The sequence below is a fragment of the Echiichthys vipera genome (assembly GCF_963691815.1).
Source record: "Echiichthys vipera genome assembly, chromosome: 8".
In the NCBI taxonomy this organism is placed as follows: Eukaryota; Metazoa; Chordata; class Actinopteri; order Perciformes; family Trachinidae; genus Echiichthys; species Echiichthys vipera.
Genome location: NC_139833.1, coordinates 28,918,190 through 28,936,049, shown reverse-complemented (window position 1 = coordinate 28,936,049; position 17,860 = coordinate 28,918,190). Strand labels below are relative to the sequence as shown.

General features: G+C 43.2%; 2 protein-coding genes across 2 annotated transcripts in view; both read right to left on the bottom strand.

Moving 5' to 3' along the window:
- The window catches only part of pnisr (PNN-interacting serine/arginine-rich protein), a 6,928-nt gene extending 3,103 nt beyond the window's left edge, over window positions 1-3,825 (bottom strand). Inside the window, exons 1-8 of the mRNA XM_083918232.1 lie at window positions 3,761-3,825; window positions 3,141-3,249; window positions 2,823-2,999; window positions 2,281-2,525; window positions 1,750-1,912; window positions 1,124-1,314; window positions 780-920; window positions 504-684 (exon numbers count right to left, since the gene is read on the bottom strand). Coding sequence (XP_083774358.1) covers window positions 504-684; window positions 780-920; window positions 1,124-1,314; window positions 1,750-1,912; window positions 2,281-2,525; window positions 2,823-2,999; window positions 3,141-3,228 — 1,186 coding nt within the window. The 5' untranslated portion in view covers window positions 3,229-3,249; window positions 3,761-3,825. The remainder of the gene's footprint in view (window positions 1-503; window positions 685-779; window positions 921-1,123; window positions 1,315-1,749; window positions 1,913-2,280; window positions 2,526-2,822; window positions 3,000-3,140; window positions 3,250-3,760) is intronic.
- Window positions 3,826-10,001: 6,176 nt separating this feature from the next.
- Window positions 10,002-17,860, bottom strand: part of usp45 (ubiquitin specific peptidase 45) — a 44,034-nt gene continuing 36,175 nt past the window's right edge. Inside the window, exons 14-18 of the mRNA XM_083919075.1 lie at window positions 17,066-17,732; window positions 15,862-15,959; window positions 15,638-15,724; window positions 15,211-15,355; window positions 10,002-12,333 (exon numbers count right to left, since the gene is read on the bottom strand). Of these exons, the coding sequence (XP_083775201.1) occupies window positions 12,203-12,333; window positions 15,211-15,355; window positions 15,638-15,724; window positions 15,862-15,959; window positions 17,066-17,732 (1,128 nt within the window). The 3' untranslated portion in view covers window positions 10,002-12,202. The remainder of the gene's footprint in view (window positions 12,334-15,210; window positions 15,356-15,637; window positions 15,725-15,861; window positions 15,960-17,065; window positions 17,733-17,860) is intronic.

The window sequence follows — 17,860 nt, the reverse complement described above, 5'->3', positions numbered from 1 at the left end:
CAACATGTTAAAACACATTTTCTCAAAGGCAAGAGAGTCGCTAGAGAGGGGGTCACAGACAAAGCACTATTCACAAGAGCTGCCATTGGTAAGAAGAGAAAAGAAATTAAAAAAAAAAAAAAAAGGGAGAAAAGAGAGAGAGTTAAATAAAATTCAGTCACACAATCCAAGTCAAACAGTCGGACAGGAGGGAGAGAACCAATCTGTACTAATGCACTTCATGTCAATGGAGGACGCCATTGCGTCTAATGATGGATGCTGGTCAGATTCAATGCTGAGACTTTGTTCACTCATGTCAGTGTCTCAGCAAGACCTTCAATACCATGTACCAGAAGACCTGGTTTTCAAATACTGCGTGTGAAAAGCAGGGCTCTGCTCTCTCTCCTTCAGATGCATTAGCAGAGAATGGTTGAAAATACATGAGACATAATCCCATGTTTGCCGCTCAACCACCCTTGTTTACAGGGCATCATTGAGTTTCAATTAAAGAGATTATTATGCACGTAATGGAATCTCTTCAGATTTAAACAATGTCTTGTTGACAAGCATAGATGATGCATGAACTGGTAAAGAAAAGAGCAGACCTCGAGTGGCTTTCCGATGAGTCTCTTTGGCCACATGCAGGATCTCCTCATTGGTGACCTCAAGAAGGATCTCTGTCAGAAGTGTTTTTGTGATTATCATCTAAAGACAGGGAAGAAAAAAAACATAAAATGATCTTTTCAATAAATCCTTTTCAAAAATAGTCAGATTTTTAGCACAGATCTTCTGAAACTGACCAGGTGGAACTCCTTTTCCTCCTCGGTCATTTCAGGTTCACTGTCGTCTGCAGGAGGTGATGGGCTCCGACCAGAAAATTCTTTTTTGATGGAGGTCTTTTCTTCATCGTCAATGTCATCATTTCCCTCATCATCACTGTCCTGCGTGCACACAGAAGCAAGGAATGATAATCAATCAACAAGCGGGGTAAAATGTGCATCATCTGTAAAGGCAATCATTGCTACAGCCCTGATACATGCATCAAAGAAAACAGTGATGTCCTTTCATCACTGACACAACACATATATAATGTAAAGCGTTTAGATAGCTGTTTAACAGTCAAGGCCAGAAATGAGTTGCTTACAAATTTACTCTTGCGGGGCACACGTGGCCCATCGCCATCCCCGTCTGCCTCATGGTCTTTGCCATCATCTTTTGCCACTTTTGCACGCTCTTTTTCCATTCGCTCTCGCTCCAGCTTCTTCTGCTTCTCTCTGTCCATCTTTTCAAGGCCTTCTCGGATCCATGCAGGTAGTGTGCGCCTCTTTACTGCATCTGAAGATTAAATACACGACTTGTAAATCCATGCTGACAGTTTCCTGAGCTGAACCATGATTTGTGTTATAATATAAAACGGATGTCTCCAAACAAGCAATCTGATTAGTTGTTAGCTATGATATAATACCTGTATATCACAGCGGTGACGTCTAATTCCAATTTCCATAATTCTACATCGCTCTACTTTCATCTTTTTATACAAAGTGCTAGGGACTTCCTGCCACTACTAAGCAACCAAAACCGCTTGTGCGGTGGTCTCTTGAATCTAGTATCAAACTGGTTAGCTAGCTAACAAAATGCTACAAAATGGAAACATCTATAGTCAACTTTAACCTCTGTGGTGGCCTTACTACCACAGAGGTTTGGGTGTTCACCAGCTAAAACTAAAAAAGCGACATGCAGAGACATGTAAAAGAGAGAAAACATGCTTACCTAGCAGTGCTGGGGCTTCTTGTTTGACAGGGAGCTGGATGGGGGATCTGGGCCGATCTCTAAAGCCGGGTGGTCTGGTGTCTCGTCTGTTCTGAGGAGGACCCTGCCAGTATGGGGAGTGGAAGCTTGTGGGTGTGGGGGCGAAGGACGAGGCAGCTCCATGCTGTGGAGAAACAGCACAAACTGCAAATCAAAGGACGTTCAAAGTACAGAAGGTCCTCTGTAAACTGCCACCAAGTGGCAGGCACTGAGTGCAGGGCTGTTGTTGCCGTTTCCCAGATTAAGTCAGCTGACATCCATCCATCACCCCTGACTGGGCTAAAATGTCTCTTTGGTTTAAGAAAGAAAAAATACAGCTAATAAATTATACCAAACCATGCTGGATCCTCATGAAGCCAACACTTTCCTCTGCACCGCATCAAGAAAGCAATGACTGAACACCTAGATGCTGGGACCCGGCACAGTTTCTATGGTTTGTTCCTTGGTTGTCACACTAAAACCCAAACAATTTCTACTGTAGCATCTGCATACCTGATAATCAAACTGGTTCATGGCCATGGGGGCCATGGCGTAGCTGTCGGGCTGTGCCCCATACCCATGGCTGTTCTGGGGGTAAACCCCGTGGTGGGCATCAGAGTTGAACTCCACGCTGTCCTGGCTGTTGCTGTCCTCACTGGGGTTCACCACATCCATCGGTCCTGAGCCCGGAGGGATCCAGGGCTGGTCAGGGGGTGGAGGAGGAGGAGGAGGAGGGGGCTGGCCATGAATTCCCCATTCTGATGATGACAATATAATTAATAAAGAAGACAAAGCAATGTGAACATATAGGTGTAACACCAAAATAAATTCTGTTTTTTTTCCCTCATCTGCTCAAGAGGAACTTGGTATCCAGGTGCTTATCCAAGTGCAAACACATCAGAGATCACAAACATGTCAGAATTCAAACTTATTCTAAATTTATGATAGAAAGTAAGTACTGTATGTACAGACTTATTCCTGTACTAAAAACATAACAGTGCAAAAAAATAAAGAACTAGAGAAAGTTGCTATAATTTAAGGTCTTAAAATCGTACCTGGCTGCCACATTCTGCCAAATGCTGGGTCACCCTGGAAGGCACCATGGTTGCCCTGTCCAACTGCGTCAAGGCCTGGGATGTCCTGGCCATTGGGTTGAATGTTCGGCTGCTCGGCTCCTGTTGACTCTTTCTGGGCTATCCATGCTTGTGCCAGGGCAGCCCAGTCCACTTGACCTGCACACAGCCAGAAAATACACCGATATGGAGATTACAGGTATAGTGCAAATCAAAACAAGGTCGTTTGAGCCCTGAGATTTGCAAAGAAGCCCTGCATTAGTTCTGAAGAAAAACGCCTTGGTGGTGCATCAGACTGACCTGGATCTTGCTGGTGCTGAAAAGACTGCATCCACTGCTGCTGGCTCAGAGGCCACTGCGGCCAGGGCTGTCCTCCCTGGTCCCACATCACTCTCCTCTGGATTCACACCTGAAATATACAGGCCGATAGATTTAGACTTTGATTCACAGCATCAGCATCTCTTTTGCTGACAAGACGAGAGCTGCTGCAGTGTGTGTGCTCTAATATTAATAAACTTCGGTCTGCTCTGATGGCAGGAGGGCGAGCGCTAGCTGCGATTCAAATGCGCTAGCTGACTGGCTAGCTGTATATAGTAACTCCAATAAGCAGAGAACCATTTCCCCGTCAATGGTGGAAACAAACGCTATGTAACTGACTGTGCGGTCACTGACGCATTCTATTTAAATAAATGTGGGGCCGGTGAATTCTGTAAAACTGCCTGTGTGTGAGCAGAGGAAGCTCGCCGCAGCTAACGTGAGCTAGGTGAGCTAAGCTACAAAATATTAGCCTAGCTACGGGTGAATAAATGTGCCGTTAAATCTCAATTAAATTCCATTCTGGCAGGAACGTTTAAAATATATCTATATATATGGGATATATACGTGTATCATCGCTGTGCTTAGAGTAACATAATCCGCACCTTCTCAAGACAGTTCGCCTCCAACGCTGCGGTTCCAGATCAAAATGGCGTCACCAGTGAAGACTCGGACGAAGGGGAGTGAAGCTCTGCTGCTGCCTTCAGGGCGGGCTGGGATATTAATACGGGAAGCTGCCTGCCTTGGGGTTGTGTTGCAAGTCAACGTTAATGAAATAGAAAAGTGAAGAGATTATTCATCTTTTGAAATACAATTTGCACATGTACTGTCTCTGAGCACTGATCTGCTTTTTATTTTTAATGCTGCCATAATGTTTAGTTGTGTGTCATGTTTAGTTGAGTGTTATTTTGGTTTTAAATGTGAAACTTGAACGTTTATGCTGCTGTCTTGGCCAGGATTGCCCTGGAAAGGAGATTTTAACTCTCAATGGGAATATTCCTGGTTAAATAAAGGGTAGTGAAAAGAAATGAAAAAAATGTAATATCAAACTGACTCCGTGCGAAAGTGCCTTTGAGTCTACATTAGGTCAACCACCGAAATGTTGGTATAACCCCCCTAAAAAAGTGTCAGCACATCTATTATATTTAGTGCATTCGCCCATTCTTGTAGCTAGTCTTGGTTTATTTTGGACTGATACATTAATGCTTTGGGGGTGAAATGTTGAATTAAACCATCAATTACACACCCGCGGGCATCTTAAATAACGAGTTTTACTTTTCGCTATGACTTCTTCATTGTGAAGTAGAATCTTACGAGCAGCACATGAAGGCATCATACAGACCGCGAGTCGCTGCTGCTGCTGAGGTTTCTGATCCTGATAAAACGTGTGAGAAAGTCACCCAGGCTATAATTAAAGTCGCATTCATTTCTGCTTGTACCTCTTTGATATGATTAATAATAATAAACTTAAGAGGCCAACGTGAGCACCCATCTCCTGCCCATTAAACTGTTAGCCTTCCAACTGACCTACACTGAAAATGGTAGGCAGATATTATCAAAGTTATGATGATTTTTTTTAAATCTAGTATCATCCCATTGATGTCAAATGTAATATTACTACAACTTAAAGTAGATTGTTTTTAATCCACGTGGTCATCGTCAAACATATTGGGACATTACCACGTGCATTATAAGAATCTATACCCTTCATAATGCCCCATGGTCATCCCTGGTACCAGCTGACCTTTGACCCAAATATGAAGTGTGTGATACAATTATAGAATATAGATTCCAGTGAATCAGAATCTCCCCGCAGATGTCACATCCTCTTCAGCCTGAACACTGTTCATTTGTGCCTGGAGGATCAGCTGTGTTTCAGTACTCTCCGGCCTATTGTTGAACTGAAAAACCGTTGTGTAGATATTGTTTGGACCGTTAAGCCTGTTCAGTATTTTCCTATAACAAAACATCCATGGAGTTTACTGAAGGAAGCAGGGTATGTGAGAGTTAGACAGTAAACCTTTTCAGCTGGAGAGAGACCTCTGGATAAGAAACTAATGAGCAGTATTTCCTCCAGGTGTTACATGTGAGCAGGCTCCGCACATCTTCTCTTATAAGGCTCAGAACACTCATAGTTTCAAGTCTAAACCAATTTAAAATAGCTGGGCTGTAAATTGTGGACTGTTTAGATCACACTAAACAGGCTGAACTTTCTTTTTTTAATATTATTTTTTGTTTTGTTGTTTCAGTTTTCTGAGCCTTTATTATACAGGACAGACAGGAAACGGGGTGAGAGAGAGGGAGAGACGTGCAGCAAAGACTTGGCAGGTCAGAATCGAACCCGCAGCCACTGCCTCCAGGACCTTCAGCCTCTTTACATGACTGCTCTAACCACTGAGGCACTGGCCGCCCCAGGCTGAAGTTTTGCGGCATCAGCAGAAAAAGCAGCTCCCCTCTGAGGTGGCTGCTGACAGAGGCAGTCAGTGACCGGACACAGGTTTACTCTGTCATCATATCTTGTTTCAGGTGTGGGACATGAACACCAGCATGAAGATGAGGGGCATTAAGTTTGAAGGCAGACGGCTGCTCAACTCCTCAAAGGCCACCCCTCCTCGGTTTCAGTGAGTCATATTTTTTGACACGCATTTGTTCTCAGACATCACAACCACCATGGTTGTGATGTCTCTCTTTAAAACAAATCTTTAATGATTGTAACCAGTGGCAGATTAAGGTGGTCAGGGGCCCCTAGGTTACTGTTAGTTTGGGCCCCCCACATTAATAATCATGCTTTATCAGACAAGCCCTGCTAGAACAGAAGAAGAGTCTTGGACCGTTGTTCTTTCAGTCGTTGTGCTTTTCTTTTTCACATTTCCTTTCTGACATTTTGCGGCTGTACTGTGTAGTAACAGTGAGTGACTTATCATTTGACAGCAAAACTGACCTCATGAACCCGGCCACATGATGGCAGCTGATTGGGTAAATGTGTCCCATATCTATCCAATCAGGGACTTCATTTTCTTTAATGTTTCCTTAATATAAGGCAAGTTTTTTTTCTCCCAGTGAGGTAAATTAAAAACATTTAAAATGGTCTTGCCAATCCTGGGCCCCTGCACACCTGGGGCCCCTAGGCTGCAGCCTGGGCCAGCCTGTGCATTAATCCGCCTCTGACTACAACATACAGACATCTCAAGTATGCCAGGAGCCTGACAGAGCAGCAGCAGCAGGAGGCCCTCAGCTCCAAACAGCTCAGCCCAAGGCAGGTGGAGGAGGTGGTGGTGGTGGTGGTTATTCCAAAAGTCCTGCAGGGCTTCTGGTTGCTTTCTAAAACACCTCTTTAAACATGCCCCTCCCAAGTAGCTCAGTTAAATTGCTGTTGGAGTCACAAAAGAGGACCGTGTCTCTGCTTTTCTGTCCACCGGGCTCCGTCAGGTCACATTCTCCCGCTCCATCAGAGATGACATGGCCCTGTCTATCCAGGAAAAGGCTGCTTTGCAACACCGTCACTGCATCAGTGACGGTGTTGCGATGGCATCCATCGACACAGGAACGAGAAACTCACATTCAAAGAGTCAACTTATAGTCAGTTTGCATATCTTTTTATTTTTGGTCATTTTGAGCCTTTTGGTGGTCATTTTGAGTCTCCTTGTAGGGGTTTTGCATCTATTGTTAGTCATTTTAGTTTTCTGTGTGGTCGTTTTGTATCTTCTCGTGGTCATTTTGCATTACTTTTTGGTCATTTTGAGTCTGTGTGGTCATATGGGGTACCCTTGTAGTTTTGGTTCTATTTTTAGTCGTTTCATTTTCTATGTGGTTGTTTTGTGTCTCTGTGGTTGTTTTGTGTCTATTTTCAGTCATTTAGCATCTATTTAGTCACAATGAGGCCATGATTAGTACAGCGTATTCCCCTCGGGGTCTAGACACTGTTGGTGGTGGTGGTGGTGAAGAGAGGCGATGAAGATCTGGATGATGGGATGTGGATCAGGACTGCGCTGAATGTGATGAAGACTGGAGGTGAAGGAGTAGAGGAGGGCTGCATCAATTCGTACTGAATATCAACAGAACAGATTTTAAAGTTTGGCAGTCAGTTATGATCGGCTTGGAGAGATTGTGGCAAAATCTGATAGGACTACTTTGAGTGAACGCCCGTAGTCAGCTGATGGAGTGGAAGCTGGAAGGAGAGAGGCAGAAAGATTGGTGAATGAGTACAAAGAGTCTTCCCTGTTGAACTTTCACTAAGCTTCGTTAGAATAGCAGAGAACCACTGGTTTGACATTTAGTACAGGTAGGGGTGGATCCTACAATGAGCAGCCAAGCGGAATGTTACTCTGTGGTGCAGGGCCCCTGAAAAGGTTCGGTGAATGGGCCCTCCCTTTACTTATACCAGCACGTGCGTTTTCTCTCTCTCTTTAACGATGAAACACATGCATGTAACCTGAGAGGGAAGAGTGGCGCTGCAGCTCATCAACACTTTTTTTATTGTTTTATTACTACCTTTCCTATAACATCTGGGTACTTTGCCACCTCTGCATTAGCTTAAATCATGTGTGGACACCCGCTACCTGGCTTGATTTCTCACCTGTAGAGAGAGAGTGAGTCACGGCTTGTCAGGCAAGATCTTTATATGCTGTTGTCTTTATGATGATGGGATTGTGGGTTTAGCTTAAGATATTTCACTACCTTCAAATCTAGTATTAACTGATGGGGCTACATTGGCAAATGTATACTTTTCTGGCATAAACATTTATGTGTTACATTAACTTATTGTTTGTTTAGGTCAGTACATTTCCTAGGGCTTGTCGCCAGCCGCCCATGGTTCACTGGATAAAGAATAAATGCCATGTTTATTTTATTAGTATCAGTAGAGGGCAGCATACACTAAGAAGATTGTGTTTGCCAATAATGCCAAACATGAAATATAAGCTACAGTTAGTGATAGTCCAGCATAGTTCAATTCAATTTAATTCAATTTTATTTATAGTGCCAAATCATAACAAAAGTTATCTCAAGACACTTTACAAACTAGGTAAAGACCACACTCTATGACTTATTTATGATAAACATAGACCCAACAATTCCCCCGTAGAGTACCGTGGCAACGAAAACCTTCCCCATTACAGGCAGGAACGTGGGACAGACCCATAACAAGTTGATGCGTTTCATTTCAGCAGATTAATAAGAGCTTCTCATTAGGTGCCTGGTCTGCAGCTCTTACTGGGTGTCTGACATCTTTGAGGAGAGGGTTGTGTGCAGGTGTCGTTCAGGGCTCTGTCATGTGCGGTGTTGGTGTTAATAATGAGTGGTGGTGTATAGGCACTGTGTGGAGCAAAGCCTCAGGCATGTGGAGATGTTTGCATAAAAAACGCGTTGACTGGATTGTGAAGAGGCCAGGGAGGTTTGTGAGTAGACCTCAAGAGGCAGAAATCTCTGGAGACCCAGTTCCCCCCAACGTCTGGCCTTGGCTCCTCCACAAAGAGGAGCAAAGAAGAGAACATAGCCCACCACTGCCCTGCTGTCCACCAAAGGCTTTGAAAAAGCTTCTTTTTCAACACAACAATTTTGTTCTGCGTAATGATGCTTCTATAGGCCTAGTCTGTCGGGGGATAATACTTTTCCTGATACTCTGAGCTTCTCTCCTCTCTGTATCATTCATGTCTCATCAATGCATGTTACTAATTACTCTTCATATTTACCACTACAATTGTTATTGTTATTGTCATTGTCATGTTGTCACCTTGGCTGTGCCTGTTTCTTGCTGTTCTGCTGTATTAAACTGCCATAACATGTAAGTCAAATTTACATTACTTTCACTATTATTATAGTTACTGTTACTTGTGGTTGCTTGCATCTTTGGAAGTGTGTCTGTCTGTCTGTCTTTGTACCTCTCTGTCCGTCTTTTCTCTCTTTCTCTCTCCTTTTCTTCCTCCCCAAAGACAGACAGATGTCCGTCCTCCACAGAGCTGGGTCTGTCTGACGTTCCTGCCTGTAATAGTGAAGGTTTTCGTTGCCACCGTACTCTACGGGGGAATTGTTGGGTCTATGTAAATCATAAATAATTCATACTATACCTACTCTGTAAAGTGTCCTGAGATAACGTTGGTTATGATGTGGCACTATAAATAAAATTAAATTGGATTAATGCAGGTGAAGTGTGGTGCCAACCTGGGTGAGACTGACAGGGACAATGGCGTGCATGGTGAGAGAGAAATGTAGCCTCCACTGCTGGTAGAAAGGTAGACCGTAACGAGCATTCCAGCATTAGTTTCTTACAACTGTTTCACACAGGGGGGAGGGGGCCTTTCATTAAGTGAGATTAAATCACATCTAATGCTTCAGCAGCATGTCCCCGAGCCAAAAGCACCCCCCGCCCCGCTTTAAAAATAGACAAATGCATTTCAGAAAAGATTTGCTCTTTTTGTTGGTGGTTTTTTGACAACCTGTTCCAGCAGCTTGACTCGGATGTCACAGCGCGTGGGAACAAGAGGGCGCGTGGGAACAAGAGGACGTGTGAGGCGATTTTTTTGGACGTTGCCCTTTTCCTGATTCCACACCCACCTCCTCTTCACCAGCTCGCGACATGTTCTGAAGCAGTGCTGCTTTGCACCCGTCAGGGCCGATCACCGCAGAAGATGGGTTGAATATGGCACCACTGGATCCTCAGCGACAGCCGAGAGCGACGGTGGACAACATCTCACTAAGAGGGAAAACAGCATGACACCCAGTCCAAAGCAGAAACAGCTAAACCTTCTCCCATGTGATCACCACGGCACAGCAAAGATGAGTCTTGTAGATTATGTTAATAAATTAGATTTATTTTGATACAGTATGTAGTTATATTCAAGCCAAATCTTTATAATTTCAGAAATGAAATTAAATGATTTTGCAAAAACAAAAAGCCGTCTTGAGGAGAAACCCTGCATGCCTGAAGCACCATGATTGTGTATCGTTTCTAGTATTTACAATATACTCTTATGTATTTTCCTTACGGTACCTTGTACTGTACATAAATATGCCACACACATCTCTGTCTTTGACTATGCATTTGTTTCTCTTCACGCCATGCACAGGTTTTCTAAACCTGAAGCATAGGCACTGAATTGATCCTCATTTCAAAAGCAAAGGATAAACCTTTAGATTCTGATGCACCTGTTGAACACTTCCCTGTCTACTGTTTTGGTAAATGTCCAACAACCAAGAAAAATGTTTTCATCGAAAATATTTTCATAGAAAAAGATGAACAGCTCATTTGACAGAAATTTCAAGAATATGCAATACATTCATTAGAACATTAACTCATGCACATTACAGCAAAGATGTGTTTTTCTCATCAGGCTTGAAGCCTTTGAGTTGATTTCTTTTTTATAGTTCTTTTTTACGCAGTTGTATTAGGGACAGTCACAGCTCTGACTCTGTCCAACATCTTGATGGGTTTTTGAGTGAGCCGACACAATTACAGTAGAGCTGAAGTACGATGAAGGCAGAAAAGGTGCTTTGATGGTCAGATAGACCAACCATGACCACATTGATGAGCTTGAAAGAACATATATTAAATAACCTGTACGAAGTATGTGTTTTTGATTTTCTGCTTTGCTGTGCAGATGCAGAACTTGTCTTTGGCAAATGTAATTCACTGATAGTCTTACATTTTTACATTCGGATGCACAAAAAGAAGAATCTTTTCAAAAGAGGCTGTAAAATAACTGTTGTGCTGTTCTTTAAAAAGGTGCTATGTGTAACAATAACAAAACAATTAGTATTAACTGCCATAACATACAAGTCATATTCACATTACTATAGATATTATTATAGTTACTGTTACTTTTGTGGTTGCTTGCATCTCTGGGACTGTGTCTCTCTGTCTGTCGGTCTGTCTGTCTCTCTGTCTTTGTCTCTCTCTGTCCATCTGTCCGTCTTTTCTCTCTTTCTCTCTCCTTTTCTTCCTCCCCAACGGGTGCAGACAGATGTGGGTCCTCCACAGAGCTGGGTCTGTCTGACGTTCCTGTCTGTTATAGTGAAGGTTTTCGTTGCCACCGTACTCTACGGGGGAATTGTTGGGTCTATGTAAATCAGTCAGTGTGTCTATACCTACTTACTGATTTGGCACTGTAAATGAAATTGAATTGAAATTGAATTGAAAAACTTAAAGCGGTATGCCAACATAATCTACTTTAAACTGTGATAGCTTGGTTATTATTGGCGTAAATAAAAAGGGCAATGGCTGAGACAATTACAAGTCACATCTGAACACCCTTATTATTATTATTATTATTATTAGTGCCTGAGTTTCTCAAATCTCATATTTCCCATAAACTAACACCAATAACATTGCTACTTGTCCTCATGCGTCATTCTCTTTACTGAAAAGGACAAACATGTATGAAATTATCTTTCTCGTAGCATGTCTCCTCATCTATCATTTGCCATTGCCAGAAACAATCAAACACACATCTGAATAAATCGGAGCCAGGGCCACACAGTGAAGAATATTTTGTGTAGATTGCAGAAGCCAGTCTAACTTACAAACTATAATACTCAAATGTAATGTGCCAGTGGTTTACAGTGTGAAAATGATACACATAGCACCTTAAATCTACATTCTCCTGTCTCTCTCTCTCACACTCACTCACACATGTGTGTATGTGCACGCACGTACACATACACACTTGACATCATCTAGTCAGTGCTGAGTGCAGTTTAGCATGCGGTAATTCTGCTTATTTCCTGTTGGTTACTGTAGAAAAGCCCTTCATGCAGTGAATATCTCAGGCACATGATCGTGACAGAGACAGACGATAAACTTAACAGCTCAGGTTCAGTAACACTCTTCAGGTTCAGACAGGACTTTTAAAACATGGATGAAAATCTGAAAATAAAACCTTTCACATCCAATATTAATATTTGATATATCTAGGATATTTAGAGGTGCCAATTTCCCTTTTCTTCCCTCCATCTGCTCACAGACACAGTATGAGGAGTAATACAGGCATGTACCAAAAAACAATACAAAGCAAAACAGGGAAAAATGAGGGAAAATACTTTTGCTTGTCACATTACAGCAGTTCCTCGTAGAAGAGCAGGTATGCCTGAGAGTTGAGTACCCTTGACTCTGGTACTGTCTGAACGGTGGTATCACTGATGTACACCCACTGGCCCTGGAAGCTGCTGCTGGCATCCCTCGCACCTAAACACACACACACACACACACGCACGCACGCACGCACACACACACACACACACACACACACACACACACACACACACACACACACACACACAATCAGTATTGTAAGGCACATACACTCATTTGAGAAGTAAGCAGCTATGTGGTGCTGGATTTGTCTTGTGGTGGTGATGTAATAAAAAAAACAATAAAAAGGAACTCATCCTTTGGTCTTCTGTTATTTTCTAGGTCTGACTAAAGTCAAGTCGTTTATGGTAGTACGAGCGCACCGGTGAGAAAAAGATCAGTAAAGAGAGCGGTCTTTCACATTGAAGGCTCAAAAAAAGGTCTGAACCACAGTAGACTTTCAATGTGAATTGCACACTACCAACAACAGGGGCGGGACGATTTGTTGCAAATGGGGGCACACAGTCATGACTCACAGGAAGCTGCCCATAGCTAACCCATACATGCATCCGTCTAAACAATCTGTTTTTGTGGAGGACTGTGTTTTTTGGCGGTAACGTTAATGTACCTACCATTAAACTGAGCAGGAATGTTTTCAGCTACATTGGAGGTGAACAACTAACAAGTTGAACTACATGGAAATGTAGCCAGACTTCGAGGTGCGGGATCCTGGCAGTCCGTGATGAGGAAGTAATTAACTGGCAGGTGACCGAGGTGGTAAGGCAAAGGACAACATAATGTAACTGTATGTGAACATAACAAGGCCGCTGAATGAGAGCCAGAAATGGAGCAGCCAGCAGGGCGAAACCACACACGAAAGAAATGCACGAGTCGACCCACCGGCGCGCCCATAAAGTGTACCACCACAGCCTGTCAACATACAGTCTCTGCTCCACACAGACAGCGTGTTTGAAGCATCGTGACGTCCGCCACTCGCTCGTCTCACAGAACAGATACATTTCCATGTTAAGAAATACACTCACCGGCCACTTTATTAGGTGCACCTGTCTAACTGCTCGTTAACGCAAATTTCTAATCAGCCAATCACATGGCAGCAACTCAATGCATTTAGGCATGTAGACATGGCGAAGAGGATGTGCTGCAGTTCAAATCAGCATCAGAACGGGGAAGAAAGGTGATTAAAGTGACTTTGAAAGTGGCGTGGTTCTTGGTGCCATACGGGCTGCTCTGAGTATTTCACAAACTGCTGATCTACTGGGATTTTCACGCACCACCATCTCTAGGGTTCACAGAGAATGGTCCCAAAAAGAGAAAAGATCCAGTGAGCTGCAGTTCTGTGGGCGCAAAAGCCTTGTTTTAGCTAGAGGTCAGAGGAGAACGGCCAGACTGGTTGGAGCTGATAGAAAGGCAACAGTAACTCAAATATCCACTGGTTCCAACAGAGGAATGCAGGAGAGCATCTGTGAACACACAACACCACCTACTTTCTACAGAGAGGGAACAGCAGCAGAAGACCACACTGACACTTTATAAAGCACCAGGTCTACCTAATAAAGTGGCCGGTGAGTGTATATCTACCCACATCCGCGGCGTCTCTCCCTGTAGATGTGTTTTGAACATATTAACAGCATCATCATTAACTGATCATCTCAGTGTCACTACAGGAAATAAAGTCAGTGAATCAATAAAACACTGTTGATTTCTTCCCACATGAAAACTGTTTTGGTTTAGTAAATGTCTGTCAGTCGGCTGGTGAAGGCAGGTTATCCAGCAGCTGTCACTCTGCTCAGGAGCTTCTGACTGACAGAAGGGAGCTCAACGTTCTCCCAACTCGTCCCGTACAGAGGCTTTGAGTTTGTCAGGTCCGATGACCACTTATGTGCCATTTTACCTATAACTTGTAGCCAGATGTTAAAGAAGAATAAATGGCATTAAATTGAGTGGTCTATTAAATGTTGATTTAGATTCAAAGGTTTGAAATGATGCCTATCCTCACTTTTTCACTGTGTGTGATATGCCAGGCCTGCCTTAAAGTGTAACTCTGGCCTAAAATCATCCGAGGGTCTTTTTCGGCATGAATATACATCAAATAAGACAGTTTTTTTCATGTAACAATTATTAACGGAGAAACCCAGGAGAGTGTGTCTAACACTGATTAGCTCGTGGCAGTACGGTGAAGGCATTAAAACGGCTTTTTCAAAATAACACCAAACCTCTGCAGTAGCATGAGAAGAGTCTCTACACACAAAACAAAGCACAAACAACGTAGTTAGAGAACCCAGAGCTTATTAAAAGAGTGTTTTGAAAGACTCTGTGCCAGCTCCTCTCTTTTAAAGTCAATTACCCAATACAAGGTCATTATAGGCCAGTGGGTTCCGTTAGTGTCCAAGCATTACTAGATGGCAAGATTGAACACTCGCACATAGGGTTGTGTTCAAATATAATAGCAGTCCCACATCACTAGCGAGATAATTCACTGTTTTTGTTAGAATTTCAACTTCTACACTGCAAGTAAGTTTCTCGAAGGTTTAGTAAAGGTATAGAAAACCAACAGACCCAGCAGGCATGACGTGCATGCTGCCGATTCTGTGAAAATGAATCATTTACCGAAAGGGGCGTGTTAAAAAAAATAGCAGTTCGATTATTGAGGTCATTGATTATTTGAAAAAAATAGGTGTTAAACAGGTGGCCCTTTTTTAAGGATCAAGGCAACTGACGCTGCATATGCTGGCTGTGCATTTGTCAAAGTGAAAAAGACAAAGAGGAGACAACATGGAGCCTGAGAACACAGAGAGCTCTATTCATCCTGCCCGTTGTAGGGGACATGTTAGAGGTCAAAAGGAGTGAGGCCTGCTGTAATGGCCGCTTTCATGAACAACACACAGACACACCAACGCAGATTAATGGTAATAGATTAAATAGATACAATAGATTAGGTCTTTAAGGAGTTTAAATGAGCCAAACCCTTACCTGAGAGGTTCCTGTGGTGCTGTTCTATTTTCCTCTGGGGAGTGCGCACTTTTACATATGCAGTGTAGTGGCCCCCGCGCATTGAGCCACTATGTTCCACTATCCCGTACAGGCTGTAGAGGACACGCTCACCAGCACCCAGGTTCTAGTAAAACGAAAAACAAGGTTAGCCAAATGGGAAACCAAGCTAAAAAAAACCCCACAAAGATACAGAGATAGGTCTCACACAGTACCAACCGAGGACATCCATTACAAACTGACATGCAGAACTAAATTAGTTCAGTTTGTTTGAATTAACTAATGACCTTAGTACAGTAAATGTAACAGAGAGTTTAAAAAACCTTTATCACAAGTTACACATAGAAGAGATTAATTAAATTTCAAGTACACTGAATATTTTTGCTATTTTGGATTAGAAGGTTAATACCTTGCAGGAGGCTGAGCAGAATGGAGCCAGATCCAAGATCAGGGGAAAGTCAACATGACGATTTACTTTTCTTAAATTCATCCCTGCCTTGAAACACAAAAACAGAATGGCAGTACTTTAACATTTAGGACTATAGACCACAACACAAGCCCCACACAGTCACTGTTTATGTAAAAAAAAAACACACACGGCACTATCGGCATGATTTAATGGAGGCAGTTCACCTGATGGAAACGTTTAAGATGCAATGTGATGACAGGAGGCAGCAAGGATATCAGCATTTGCTTCCTAGCACTGGTGTAAATCTTCTCCATCTTCTTGTCTGTGCCAAAAACACAAACCACACAGAAAAAAAACATGTTAAATCTGTTTTATTTAACTCTCAAAAAAGAGTTGAATGATAGAGACAAACGCTGAAAATAGCAAATGTTCATTACAGGATCATAGCAACATCTGGAGCCATAGAGCCAAACTGACAATTGCAAAAAATAAAAATGAAATTGTAGCCCTTCATTTTGACACCAGTAAGAATATACACGTTCTGACGTGTGCAAACACACGCTGCTACTAATTAACTCAACATGGTCAGTTGTATTAAGGCAGAAATGTGATTTTTTGGAACATTGTGAGCACACAGAGCAAAGAAGTGAGCTCCACTGTATTTTACTCGCAAATCAGCGTTGGTTTTAAGGCGGTTTTAAGTGTGACGCAACGAGAAGCGACTGATCAGTGAAAACAGCATGGTGGCTCTACGGACGAGATGAGCGCAGCCATCACGTAAGTTTTATCAGAATTAGAGAGTATTCCTTCTCTGAAAGAAGAGCAAAAACAGCACTGGAGGCTTTTCTTGTAGGAAAAGATGCAAATATCCTTTATGACATGTTTACTTTCTGAGCTTTGCCTCAACACTCTGAGTATGTCATACGCTTCGTTGATCTGATTGGTTGACTTGGCCTGTATATTAAAACATAGGTAGTAATAGCAGATTAATTATTCTATCAGCAACCAGTATTTTCTCCAATTGAGAGTTCCCAGATGGATATGCTGAGCAAATGCGAATCATGCGATCGCGAAACAATTCATCTGGCAGAGTCAGGTTTGGTCATTGTTGGAATCTACTGAAACGGGCAGGAACTCAAGCTCCATGTAGGACGCAACTCAAAAGTTTTCACAGCTAACAATTAAGCCTAAAGGGGATGAAAGTTTGATCTTCTAAAGATGGATTTTGTAGGTGGAGTATCACTTTAAGGGATTTCTATGGACAACCTGTGATGCAAAGATCAGATGTACAATAATCTGTCAATAACATAGAATGATTTTGTAATGAAATTGCACAATATAATTTTTTTGGGGTAGGCCACATGCAGACTTGTTGCTCATCCTCAAAGCTCCTAAAAGTTTGTTGTTGTTCCAGATGTTTTGTCTTACCGGATGAACTGCTCTTGCGCAGCTGTTTCTGTCTGCGTTCAGTGCAGCTCTCACAGAGCAGCTTGTTGTTGCCCATCAGCAACTCCAAAGAGGTGAACTGGTGGAGGCAGGACTGGATGGAGCACTCCTTGGAACTGGGTGTGTAACTGTGGGACAGTGCTTGGAAGGCCCCCTGGTGGTGTTGATGGTGGAGGTTATCTCGTGACTGCGTTTCTCCCTGCTCCTCTAGAAAGCAGTGTGTGGAAGGAGAGCAGTCCCCAGGAGTGAACCCCAGGTTGACTTTAGACACTGCAGTAACTAGCTGCTCCACAGCACCGCCTTGCTTTGTGGAGAATGATGACGAGGGGGAGGAGGCGGAGATGGGCGTAGGGGATGGAGTGAGTGTGGAAGTGGACGATGGGGTGGACATGTGCCCGTGGCTGTGGCTGGAGGAGAAGGTGCTTGGGGCCCACTCACTCTCTGAAGCCTCACTGTCAGCGTCATTACTGCTGTCCTGTGCACCTGAGTCTCTTTCACTGCCATCTGAGAGGCTGCCGGCAGCGGCCATCTTGCAAACAGAGACGCCGCGGGTTGATCCACCAGCTACTCCCTCCTCCTCTGGCCGCTCCGCACTGCAGCCTGCTCCTTTCTCCTCTACAGAGCTTGAAGACCTTCTGCTATGCTGCTTCTGGGGGTTAGAAGAACAGATACATCAGTCACTTTCAGAAATGCAGACTTATGGTACTTTTATGTTATTGTCACAGTTAAAAAGGATCTTGATTCATTTACCCATAAAAGTTACCCAGGCCATCTGCT